The sequence below is a fragment of the Sphaeramia orbicularis genome, chromosome 11 (genome assembly GCF_902148855.1).
Source record: "Sphaeramia orbicularis chromosome 11, fSphaOr1.1, whole genome shotgun sequence".
Lineage (NCBI taxonomy): Eukaryota > Metazoa > Chordata > Actinopteri > Kurtiformes > Apogonidae > Sphaeramia > Sphaeramia orbicularis.
In genome coordinates this window covers 32,896,306-32,909,398 of record NC_043967.1, presented here as the reverse complement: position 1 = coordinate 32,909,398, position 13,093 = coordinate 32,896,306, and the positions used below count along the sequence as shown (strand labels likewise).

The 13,093-nt window shown below is 37.8% G+C and overlaps 1 protein-coding gene across 5 annotated transcripts in view; it reads left to right on the top strand.

Annotated features, from left to right (window-relative positions):
* phactr4a (phosphatase and actin regulator 4a) overlaps window positions 1-11,556 on the top strand; it is a 52,245-nt gene extending 40,689 nt beyond the window's left edge. For all 5 annotated transcript variants that reach the window (XM_030147075.1, XM_030147076.1, XM_030147074.1 and 2 more), the window contains 6 exons: window positions 213-375; window positions 699-754; window positions 5,424-5,485; window positions 5,633-5,770; window positions 9,071-9,147; window positions 9,346-11,556. In XM_030147075.1, coding sequence (XP_030002935.1) covers window positions 213-375; window positions 699-754; window positions 5,424-5,485; window positions 5,633-5,770; window positions 9,071-9,147; window positions 9,346-9,361 — 512 coding nt within the window. In that variant the 3' untranslated portion in view covers window positions 9,362-11,556. The remainder of the gene's footprint in view (window positions 1-212; window positions 376-698; window positions 755-5,423; window positions 5,486-5,632; window positions 5,771-9,070; window positions 9,148-9,345) is intronic.
* Window positions 11,557-13,093: the final 1,537 nt, after the last annotated feature.

Genomic DNA, 13,093 nt, shown 5'->3' with positions numbered 1-13,093 from the left:
TTAGATTTTAGGAAACAGAGAATAGAGCCTGTATTTTTGTCATGCTTCCATACAATAATGAACACATAACATCCTCATCTCCTCGTGACTGGTGTTAGTCTTTAGTCTGTCTAGCATCGTACTGAATACGATCTATGATAACATTCCCCTTCTCATTGAAGATCCAGCTCATCCATCAGGTTCTTTTTATTTACATCTCTCTTGTGTCACAGGTGGGTTGGCCAGCCGTGTGAAGAGGAAGGACACGTTGGCGCTGAGGCTGGAAAGACAAGAGAGAGAGGAGAGGGAGGCTCAGGAGAACCACGACAACATGAGCTGGCACAGCAGGGAGCAGTGGGTGGCTGTGAGGAATAAGATCGGAACAACACTGACACGGTAAAGAGCTCCTGAAGGCAGCCTCTCCACGCCGTCTGTATGCCTTTACAAAAAAACCCTGACATTTATCTGCGATACACAGACTGTCATGAAGTTTGACTTATTACAGAGATGATGTATAGAGTAATTCGTACTTTCATACATTTGAGTGGCAGTGTCTCCACCCTCAGGGTAAAACACACTCACACATTTCACATGTTCCTTTTAAAACAGAGACTGAATAGTATAATAGTATACTGTTCAGCCTATGAGGCCCCTTGAGGGATAATTTGTGATATTGGCCTTTGTAAATCACACTGACTTGACTTATTTTGTGTCATCAGACGACTGAGTCAGAGGCCGACAGCAGAGGAACTGGAGCAGAGGAACATCCTTCAAGGTGAGACTTTTCTTCATCCCCCTCACTACCTCTTCATTCAGGTGTTTTTTTTGTGTTTGGATTCAGTTGCAGCACAAGGTCAGAGAGCCCACTCTTCATTTTGCTCATCGCTGTTCAAATCGATAGTCGGCATTAGTCATTCATCCACTGACAGCGTGTGCATTTTTCCTCTCGCCTCGGGCTTATTGATCATCCCTAAACGCCCTGCAGATGGAACCATTTTGTATCATATTAGTGAGGAAGTCACTTTATTAACATACTGTCATTTTTGAGTAATGTTACAACTCCAATCCAACCAAATACACGGTTATACATAGTTTACAGCTCATATATGCACACCACAGATGGATAGTTTGACTGTTTGACTTTGACCATAATAGAGACAATTATGTGAGCTTTGTAGGGCTCCAACATCAGCGATAAACATGTTACAACAGTGCATCTGCAACCACCTATGGAAAAATTATATGTAAAATCAAACAAGGTCAAGCAAAATGACAATCGAAAGAAGTCATCAATTCATATTATGAATGTTATGAAAGTTTATTTCACTGCGTCACAAGTTAAACTGTTTGTAGCCCTATTTGTTGTCATTTGGATGATATTTCCTTTGCTTCCACATGGATGCAGGAAGGAAATTATCATGAAGGTTGAAGCAGAGTGAATGTGATACAGTCTGAGGTAACTGTCAACAGCAGAATAAACCAACTGAGACGAAATGTGGAGCTCAGACCTAAAAGAGGGACTATTTCTGTCACATGGACGTGGTTCAAGACCAGGTTTACATAAGCTGATGAGAGCCAGATTTTAATCAGTGTTATGTAAAATTCAGCAAATAAAAAAAGAATAAAAGATTAATTCACAGGTGTCAAACATGCGGCCCGGGGACAAAACCAGCCCGCCAAAGGGTCCAATTTGGCCCCTGGGATGAATTTGTGAAATGCAGAAATTACACTGAAGATATTAACAATCAAGGATATTTGAATCATTTTAGGTCAGTTCAATCTAAAGTGGATCAGACCTGTAAAATACTATCAGAATAACCTATAAATAATGAAAACTGCAAATTTTTCTCTTTGTTGTGTAAAAACAAAAGGAAAATTACACAAAAATGTTTACATTTACAGACTAGCCTTTTACAAAAAATGTGAATAACCTGAAAGTTCTTCAGAAAAATAAGTGCAATTTGAACAATTTTACACCTTAGTTTTATCATTTATACATATGCATCACAACTTACAGATCACAGTGGATCTACAAATACACACAACATTTAGTAAGAGGCAGAATATTGGTACAATTCCACAGACTTCATATTTGTTCATGTTATGTTCAAGTACGGTTCGTAGATGTAAACATTTTCATTACGGAATTTGACTTTTTTCACTCAAAAACAGAGAAAAAAGCTTTGGAGTTGACATTATTTATCACTTCTTATCCTATTATTTGTATTATTTTACTGGTCCGGCCCACTTTAGATCATACTAGGCTGAATGTGGCCCCTGAACTAAAATGAGTTTGACACAGATTAATTAATCGAATATGAAATGTCTAATATGGTGTGACCTTGATAAGCCAAGCCAAATGTAGTAATTTAAGGCTGTGAGTTTGGTTTTTACCGCTGTTGTTATGAGAGACGATGAAACGGTCACTAGTGGCTTTTCCATTGGACATCTGCACAAAACTTTACAGATATTTAGTAATTGTCGAACAAACAGAAGTGCGTAATGTCTGTTTTTCCATTAAATCACAAATGTGATTATTTGTTTATTTTTTATTGTGAGATGACACAAGAAGTCATTTCATAAACATGGCAACAAATGTAAATATGGTGTTGATTAACAGATATATTTATTATTATTGTATATTACCCCTCTATCTCATACTAAATTAAAAAATGATTGGGTTTCCTGGTGTGTCCACACATAGCGCGACATGTTTCTTCTTCTTCTTCGCTTGTTGTAAAGTCCTTCAACATCCGTTTTTTTAATTCACCTGACTCTAGTTGTGGAAAAAGGTCTTTCCATTGCAGTTTTGCATGATATACCAATTGCACTATGCCCAAAAAACCACCTCATGCCAGCACATAAACATTTAATCAAAAAACAAAGAGTTTTGGCAAAATTGTCGTTTTTCCATTTGGTAAATTTTTATGTGCAAGTTATAGTCGCGCAATGTGAGGGTCAATGGAAAAGCGACTACTGTCTGGTGTTTATTGAAATGACTAAACAATCATAGATGTTTTACTAGAACTAAATATACAATATCTCTTAACACACCCATGCCACACCTACATACATGGCGTTGTCTCTAGATAGTGATTCTCATCGATTTGCAGCTGAATGTATGTCTTTACCCACTCCACCTGTAGTTCACTGATTATTAGAATCACAGGGAAAACACACAGGGCTTTACTTTTGTGCTGACATTGTGACCAAGAGTCATGAGGGAGAGAATGCGTGGTCATTAAGCTCTGACTACGCACTTTTTTTTAACACTTAGTTTTATGATTTCCTTCTTGTTTAGTTTAGTTCGATCTCTTGGGCTCGTCAGGACACAGGTGACAGGAAATCATAAATAATCATAGTAATTCTCATAAACCGAACTGTCAAGACGCTAGAGCCATTTCCTGTGTCAGCAGTTGAGTTACACAAATATAGACACTTTATCTTCTATTTCAGTATAAAGAGCCTACACATATTTAAAACCTCTTTCCAGTATTTGCTCTGTATGGGTTGAATTCTGGATTATTAACAGAGCTTTTAATTGAAAAGTGGTCTATATAATAAGAGTTTTTTTTAATTTTTTTATTGCCATGCTTAATTGAATATATGCACAAGGATCCTGTATAGAATCATCCAAATGAGTATGTGGGTCAACCTTAAACCTTTAACACCTATTAATTAAACAGGCCTCCTGGAATTATTTTCAGATGAATTACCTCCATCCGTGAATCTGTCGGTTACTGTTTTCTTTGTGGACAATGTACATGTTTGGAATCACAGTGAATAGAAAAAACGTTGCAGAAAAACACGTCATTAAACTGTAACATGAAATGGGCCTTTCCATGAAGACATTATATATAGAAACTATTCATCCCCTCAGGTTACTAACATCTGTATATACTATATTAGTATTACTTAATATAAATATGAAATGACTGATGTGGTGATATGAGGTTTTATTGCACGGCTCTAAATTCACAGTAACTTTAGATTATTAGACCACCCCTTGTTTTCTTCAATTTCTTGTTCATTTTAATGCCCGGTACAACTAAAGTTACATTTGTTTGGACAAATATAATGATAACAACAAAAGTAGGTCATAAGAGTTTAATTTAAGAGCTGATATCTAGACATTTTCCATGTTTTTCTTGGTAATAACCAAAATCACTTAAATCTCTTACATCAATAGCATTGTACTGACAAAAACAGTGCTTTTAGGCATTCCATGTTTTCTTTTCTGTCTGTTTTAGTCACATGATACACATAGGAGTTAGTATTTGATTGCATAACCATTGTTTGTTTGTTTTTTTTTAAATTATTTACAGTTATTACAAAACTTCCCTTATGGGTACATTTCAATTTGAAAGAAGATGCTAATCCAAGATTTTAGTTGAATATAGAACAAATAAAATAAAGAAAGAAAGAAAAGTGGGCTGGGGGAGAGGGCTTACTCAACTACTTCATCAACAAGATAAGACGCATTAAGGTGTGATTATTTACATTAACCTTAAACAGAAATGTATATCATATAAATGTATTCACATCACCGATGTATTCATTTCACATCCATTACAAATTTAACATAGTTTGTCCATTTTGACGAAATAGTGAAAAAAGATTCCTTTTGACCCTTAAAACAACATGTCAACTTCTCCAGAATGTAAATGTCCTGTACGATGTTGATCCATTCTTCCGTTGTGGGTGCTTCAGGCTTTAACCATTTTCTAGTGATAGTCTTTTTACTCGCTGCCAAAAGCATTAACAACAGTTTTTTTATCTTTCAGAATCCAGTCCTCATATGAAATAGTTCCTAAATACAGGGCTTCACATTTACAAGGAATTTTTTCAGTAAAAATGTTATTTAAATATTATAACCATTGTTTTTGATGACTTTTGATGGACTAGTATTTTTTTTCCACGACTATATATGAGCCGTGAAAGTGGTTCTTTTCTTTATTTTTACTCTATTTGTCTAGTGTAGCAGTTGCAAAATTATATTTAAATGAATCTATGCAAGTCTCACCTGTAACCTGTAAAGTCTGCAGCATGTGTTTGTTACTTCATCTGATCCTATTTGTACAAACCAAAGCCCCCATGTGGTGACTGAGTGTACAGATAACCAGCCTGCTTTGGTGGAACATGACTTTGCCATCAATATGTTGCCAAGTCGGATTCCAGAACCACATATCAACATAAAACATCTCAGAATCTGTCAACACTTTTTGATCCGGGTTTTTTTTTTTTTTTCCTTTGGTCGTCCTCGGGTGACTCGGCCCCAGACGCCACCCTTCAGCCGTGCTACAATAATGCAGCACATTGTGCGAGAGACACGCACTGATTAAAGCCCGGTGTTGCGACAGTGGGTCGACAGCGGCTCAGGTGAAACGGGCCTGTGACTGGTCGCAGTGTTTCTCCCTCTCATGGAATGTGTTTTCTCTCCGCAGCCAAGAATGAAGCCGACCGACGATTAGAGCGATGCGAGATCAAACGGAGGCTCACGAGAAAGGTCAGGATGCAACTACGCGGCCTTTACACACTCTGCTGGAGAGTCATTACTCTCAGCACAAACACCTACGTCCGGATTATCATCAGTAACAGCATGAATCACTCCTGAATCAGGATTTCCTCATTGGTTGTTTTTCTGCGTCTTCAGCTATCCCAGAGACCCACAGTAGCCGAACTCCAGGCCAGGAAAATCCTGCGCTTCCACGAGTACGTCGAGTGCACCCACGCCCACGACTACGACCGCAGAGCAGATAAACCGTGGACCAAGCTCACTCCTGCTGACAAGGTAAAGCTAAACACACACACACTGCACACACCTGTCTTCGCAGCAGAGGGGCTCCTATGGCTTAGAGCATCTTAGCGAAACACAACCTAAGACTGTCTTTCACTACGGTCAACCCACAGAGGATTTGCATTCCAAGCAGGTTCAGTTTCCAGGAAGAATCCCAGAAATGCAATGCAAGCACCGTCTAACCCTGTGAAGTTTCACACAATGAATTATCTGATCCACTGAAGCAAATCCTATGTTTCAGAGTGTCACAGTTTTGACATGTTAGTATTTATTACTGTTATACAGGTCAGTTCGGCTTTAGTGTAGGGTCACAACTGCATAGATGTGTCAACTAGGTTTCTATTCAGTTTGAGCCTTAAATTGTTTTTTTTTTTCCCCTGTAAAATGTAGGATGATGGAGTGCATGACCTGAAATGTGACTTATAAAAGTTTACTAAAGACCTCATATTGTGCAAAGTTTATTTATTCTTGTACACCATGACATAGAGCTTTACAATATATGAATTCAGCAGCATCACCGTGATTTTCTTATGCACAAGTCACATCATTCTACAGCTTTTTTGATAAATAAAGAAATGAAATCATGATAGAGCACGATTTCCTACTGAGTGGTCGTGTTTCCCATTACCATCAATAACTGAAGGGTCTAAATTATCCCTCAATTTTCCTGATGAACCAAGAATATTTACGCACTAATCATAATATCAACATATTTTGCATCGTTGCATCAGTACAGCATCTGGGTAAAACACAGATTACCAGTAGGAAGAGTCAGATTTGTGCACATTAACACACTGATGTGAACTTCATCATCAAAACCACCTCAGTGTCAAACTCTTGAAGTTTAAAGTGGATGAACTAAACACTTCTAACGCTGTCAGACTCTAAAGAATCACTAATAAAAGTCTGAAATAAACGTGAGTCCTTCATCCTGTTTTCAGGGCTGTTTCTTTGTAAAATCCAGCATTTACACTAGTTAAAAACATCAGTATTTCATTTCTAGTGTAGATATTAAAGCTTTCAGAGAAACCATCATTAAAAAGTCCTAATTAAGGGCTTGATTATCCATAACATCAGGAATTAATCCTTAAATCTGTCACTCAAACTAAATAAATGATATTCCTATATTTACTTTGGAAATCTTTGTAAAGATTTGGTTGAATTTGTACTAGCATTAAGCATTTTATCATAACAGATGGGAATGAGTGGAGCCTCTGACAGTCATTCATGGGTAGAGGTTCAGGTATGAGCTTCAGCAGCTTCAATGTCAGTAGAAGAAACATAAGTCATGGAGAAATGTAAATGTAACGTTAGATGGATTGAACAAGGTGCTTACGCTTATGTAGGTCATGAAAATCTTGAAAAGTATGGAATTTTGAAACGCTGTCTTCCAGACCTTGAAAAGTCTGGGATTTTGTGGGGAAGTCTGAGTAAAGTATGGAAAAAAAGTTTTTCTTGTAGTCGAATTTTAGAGTGTGATCAAAGACACATCATCTTGTAAGATAAGAAATACATGAGGAAACATGTTAGTTAGTTTCAGTTTATTTCAAATATGTAACAAAACAAAGTAATCAGACTCCGGTCCTTAGAAATCAAACAGATTACAGGAAAATATGAAAAACTTGTGTATGTACAGTATACTGACAGTCAATAGAAACTTTGAGGGAGAAATGTCTGCATATTTCTACTTGTAGAGGGGTTGTAATTATTCATTGTGGATTTATTGATGACTTAGTGCTCGGGTAATTGAGATAATGATGAGTTGTCATGTTGTCACGGGTCATTGCACATGGGTTGGTCTCTTTACAAAAGTGGATCAAATACACATTGAGCAATACTCAGTGGGTATCTGCACAATTTGAGGACTGGTTTTGAAGGCCTATATAAAGGCCCAAAAAAGGCCACCATTGTTAGTCCAGTGAACGGCATCATGCCACGTCTATCACGTGAACGTCTCCGGGCGCTGGGTATGGTGGAGGCCGGTTTGAGCTACAGTGATATAGCCAGGCATATGTATGGGCTGTTCCCAACCCACAATCACAAACCTGGTTGAACACCACAACACCACAGGCTCTGGTGATGATAGACCGTGTCCAGGGAGAGAGAGTGACAACTGCAGACCAGGACCGCTACTGTTGTGACTTTGTGTTTGCCAGGTGCCATTTTCTTTTGTTAAGTTTTTTGTTTTGAAATTATTCTTGAAACTTTAGATTTTTGTTTCTGTATGCCAATATCCTAAACAAATGATTCATATGAAAAAATTCCAGTTTAGGGTTTCAAAATAAAAATTATGTCGAAAAATATGGTCTCAAAGTTTTCATTGACTGTGAGTGTATATACATGAAAGCAAAATATGACTTCATTTGCATATCTGAATAGGAGTGGGTGGAAGTATAACTTAAAACACTTATAACCATATAAAGAACTTGATATGATTTTACTAACTGGACGGTACTGGAAACAAACTTGTTTGTGTGATATCCGTGCGCTTTTGTGATTTTCATATGTTTTGAAAGAAAAACATAATTCACAACCAATTATGCATTCATTCATTCATATATTTATTAAAATGAACTTTTTTACTACACACAACAGGTAGAACCTACGCCAAAAAAGTAGACACACAAGTATAATAGTACATAAAGTTAAAATTGCAGTTTTGAAAAGATCTGGCATTTTTATTCAGATAAAGAGCAAACACCCTGATTGAAACATGGCTCAGACTGGATCAAGGCAATTACTATATTGTTGTCCTGGAATTTATGTGAAGGTAAGGTCTTAAATTTGATCGACACCTTGAAAAATGCCTTAAAAAGTCCTAAATGTGGTGTCCTCTAACCTGCAGGTACTCTGTGCTCATACTAATTCTTTCCTCATAGATATTTGAGTCCTCTTGTGGAAGACTTTTAGATTTTCTAATATAACGTGTCTGTTTTTTCTCATATCATATACAGTGAAGTAACCACAGTGCAAATCAAGAGGGATTGTCTTATTTCATTTGAGTCTTTATGTTGAGGAGCTCATTCTTCGTTGGTGTCACAGCTAGTTTTTTGTCTGTCATACACATTAATGTCCCTGATCACGAGTCACAGTTGGTACAAAGCGAAGGCGGTGTTTAATTTGTCCTCCAGAGTGAACAGATGCTGCGCCGAGTTTGTCCTGAACATTCCCAGTCAGACATCATCCACACATGTAGCTTTGATCACACGCTTCCCTTTCTTCTTTTGTGCTTCGCTGTAAACGGATAAAGCCAGTCCTGCTGAAGCGCCATTTTCCTTTCATGTCTCGTTTCAGGCTGCCATTCGCAAAGAGCTCAACGAATTCAAGAGTTCAGAGATGGAGGTGCACGAAGAAAGCAGGATCTATACCCGGTCAGGCTCCGCACCGTATACGGCCGCATCAATATTTCACATTCAGTGTTCTGCTCCTTGACTGTTCTCAGAGTTCATTCAGCATGCGCATCAATTCTTTATTCGTTGTGTTTTCTCTTTTTGAAGAAGCCGATATATCCTGTTTTCACCCCAAAGACGCTTTAGACCTCCTGACCTTTTCCCTTCTCGTTCCTCCAGGTTCCATCGGCCTTAGCTGTCGAGAAAAGCACTTAAACCGTGATTAACAACGCAAACGGATGAGGGACGAGCTCCTCTTCCCGCCGTGAACCGAATACGTGGCCCACTGGACCGTTTCATCGACTGCCTGATCACTAAAATCCAGCTAAAGACGCTGACGCCGCTGAAGGCTGACGAAGCCTCGGAAACAGTTCAGCCGCCGGTGTTTTTTGTTTTTGTTTTTGTTTTCAGAAATCCAGGTGAATTCGGTGTCGGAGGTGCCCTGTGCCAACACTAAAAGACGGAGGAACCCCCCATCCGCCGCCACCCACCACCACACTGGAGGGCAGTGCAACTGAGAAACACTTAGCTTGAACTGAAGCATGAACCAGACCGTGTCCCTAATGGGGCGGGGGGGGGGGGGTGTGCGCTATCACCCATGCCTTTACCTGCCTTCACTTTAACCACTGGCTTCCTCACAGGACAGGAAGAATCCAACAGTTAGCACCGTCAACGGTACCACTACGCTCATCTGTAAACCCGACTTTTGTACCAGAAACCTGTTTATGCGCGCACGTTCGGTACTTACACGTCTTCACAAAGGTGCTAGGTGGCACCGGCCTTACTAATACACACTTCGATTTAAGACTTAATGTGAAAAAGGTTGGTACAGCAGAGTGTATTTTTATCTGAAAGTCTCTGAATCAGCAGTAAAGCTCTGTGTATAGAGTATGGAGGAAATTTCCTGCCAAAACTTAACAAAAAACGTATTTTACAAACGCCTCGCAGTCCACTAACTAATTTGCAAATACAGAATGTATCTATAACACTTAAAAGATTTATTTTTCAGCTTCCTTCTAGGATATTCTGCACCTATGGACACTACGTGAAGCTAGCTGTTAAAATAATACCATAATAATAATAAATCTAATGTACAAGAGGCTGTATTTGCATTGTATCCACTGACACATCGGTGAAATCTGGACCCAAGACGTTTAGAAGGCTTCCAGTCGGTGCCATAGAAGGATTTTGAGTATGTCTTGGAGGATAAAAAGTATTTCCTGTGAAGATTTTCCGACAGTTCTTCTTTGTTGATTTTCTCTTAAATATCCAAGTAATTCAGTGCTTTCAAATTGACGCACATCGCCACCTGCTGCTGTGGAGGATGAATTACACTGGTGAGACGGTAACCACACGATGCCAGATATTTTTTCGGTAGTATGTAAGCAGCTCGTCGTGTTAAAATGGTTCAACAAAAAGACAAAAGGATTTATTTTTCAGCTTCCTTCTTTGATATTCTGAACCTATGTACACTACGTGAAGCTAGCTGTTAAAATAATATCATCATAATAATAATAAATCTAATGTACAAGAGGCTGTATTTGCATTTGTATCCACTGACGCATTGGTGAAATCTGGACCCAAGACATTTAGACGGCTTCCAGTCAGTGCCATAGAAGGATTTTGAGCATGTCTTGGAGTATAAAACGAATTTCCCGTAAAGATTTCCAACATATTTTTTTTGTTGTTGTTGATTTTCTCAGAAATATCCCGTGTAATTCAGTGCTTTTAAGTTGACGCACATCGCCACCCGCTGCTGTGGAGGATGAATTACGCCGGTGAGACGATACCGCACGATGCCAGATATTTTTTCGGTAGTATCTAAGGAGCTCGTTGTGTTCGTTCTCTGAGTTAATCAAGATGTTTTGTGTAAGTTTTGGCAGTAAATGAAGTCCATATAGGAGCACTGATTATCCTAAACATGTGCATTTTACTGTATGTTGATGATCTTTGAACTGATTCTCATGGAGCACATATCACTAGATTATTATTATTATAATTTTTTTTTTTTTTTTGTAATAAGGCACCTTATGTTCCTTAACTGGGTGTATAGAAAAATTGAACCTCTAATTCTCCAGTATGTTAAATGAATAATTGAAGCTGGAAAACTGTACATACTTTTATTTTCCTGCCTCTTTTATGGTACTTTATATAACTGCAGGTCAATTAGTTGGCTGCAAATTGTGTAGATTTGATTGACTTTATATTGTACATCTACTGTAATGCTGACATATTTTAATTGTAAAGTATTTGTCAAATTATATTTCCAAGATGTAGTAATGGTACAAAATATTTCCTTTTTTTTTTTTTTTTTTTTTTGATACAGATTTTTCTGCAAACGACACTGTATAAATGAACAATCCGCTCAGAATTAAACCTAATAACCTGTGATTTACATTTCTAAACGGTGTTATCTTTGTGTGTAAAAGTGTTTGATTTGCAGCCAGTCTGCTCTTCCATCTGCAGGACAAAGTGATTTTAATATTTAACAGGGACTCGAAGTGAATGATGATTTGTAAAGCCTCTTAAAGTGACCAGATGGGGGCAGTGTTATATAAACCGTGTCCCTGTCGTCCTGATGCCTACATATATAGAACCCCCTTGATGAGAATCTTTTTTTTTTTTTTTTTTCTTCACTGAATTTGCGACCTGTACGGTTTAATGGTAGGAATAATTGGCTCCGGGCTAAGTGTACCTAACATTTCTCTTGAGCTCTTGTAGTGTTTGTCCTTTTTACTTCCCCTGTGGTGCTAATTAACAGAACACAGTGCGTTGGACGACATGGTCAACACGAACGGCTGCTGCAGACACCGACTGAATGTCAAACCATGATCAAAACAAGCTAATTAGGACTTGTGATGCATTATTATTTTGTTAAATTGTTTTCCCCTCACTTTTAGAACATACAGTTGGATAAGCCTTCTCAACTCTAGTTTTTCTTCTTTCAGTTTTATTTTACAACCAAAAAAATCAGGGTTCACATGTTATTTCCTGTCTCTTTCGTATTAACATAACTCAGCTAAAATTTGCTTAGAGGTCTTATTTATGTCTTTGTGCATAAAAATAAATCAATAGAAGTGAATCCCCAAAGGAACTTTGTGTTGGTAAATGCAAGTTATGCAAATTGACGGGATTTCAGTTCTGTTGCAACATGTTGATGGTCATATGAACTATGTTTTCAGCTCAAAAATGTCCAATTTCATCACAATTAATGCTATATTTTCATGTCATAAATGGCCAAATTATATTTGAACTGAATTTACCTGAAAAGCAAATATTCTATTCTTTTAGATTCCCCAGTTTTTCTTACCAGATTCTATCCTACATATCACATGTGTTATTTTTACAGGTTCAATATGGAGTATGGTGCTGATCCATCCTGCTTATGTTACGCCAATACATACATTAAGAATGTCACACGTCCCTTTTGAAATCAACAGTTTTCTAATAATAAGCATTTTTATAAAGAAATAATTCTATATTGTTATTTCCTCTTTAGTATGATGATAAACTATACAATAAATAATTCTGATCCTAGTTTTTGCACAGGGATCATTAGTGTAAACGGTGACATGGCTGCCGAGCATCAGTATGATGGGATCTGTAACAACCATGTCACATCCGTCCACTGACACATTTTGTGTTTTTTTGAAGCTGTAGTAAGTATATAAGTTTATTCCTACATCAATATCTATGGCAAAAACAGCGCTTTTAGGCATTCCATGTTTTCTTTTCTGTCTGTTTTAGTCACATGATACACACAGGAGTTAGTACGTGATTACATAACTATTGTTTTTGATGACTTTTGATGGTCTAAGAATTTTTTCCGCAGTTGTACGTAAGTATGCCAACTGCAGCAGTCAGCTCTTTCTGAATTTGTGTGAATCCCCAAACACACACACACACACACACACACACACAGAGGCCA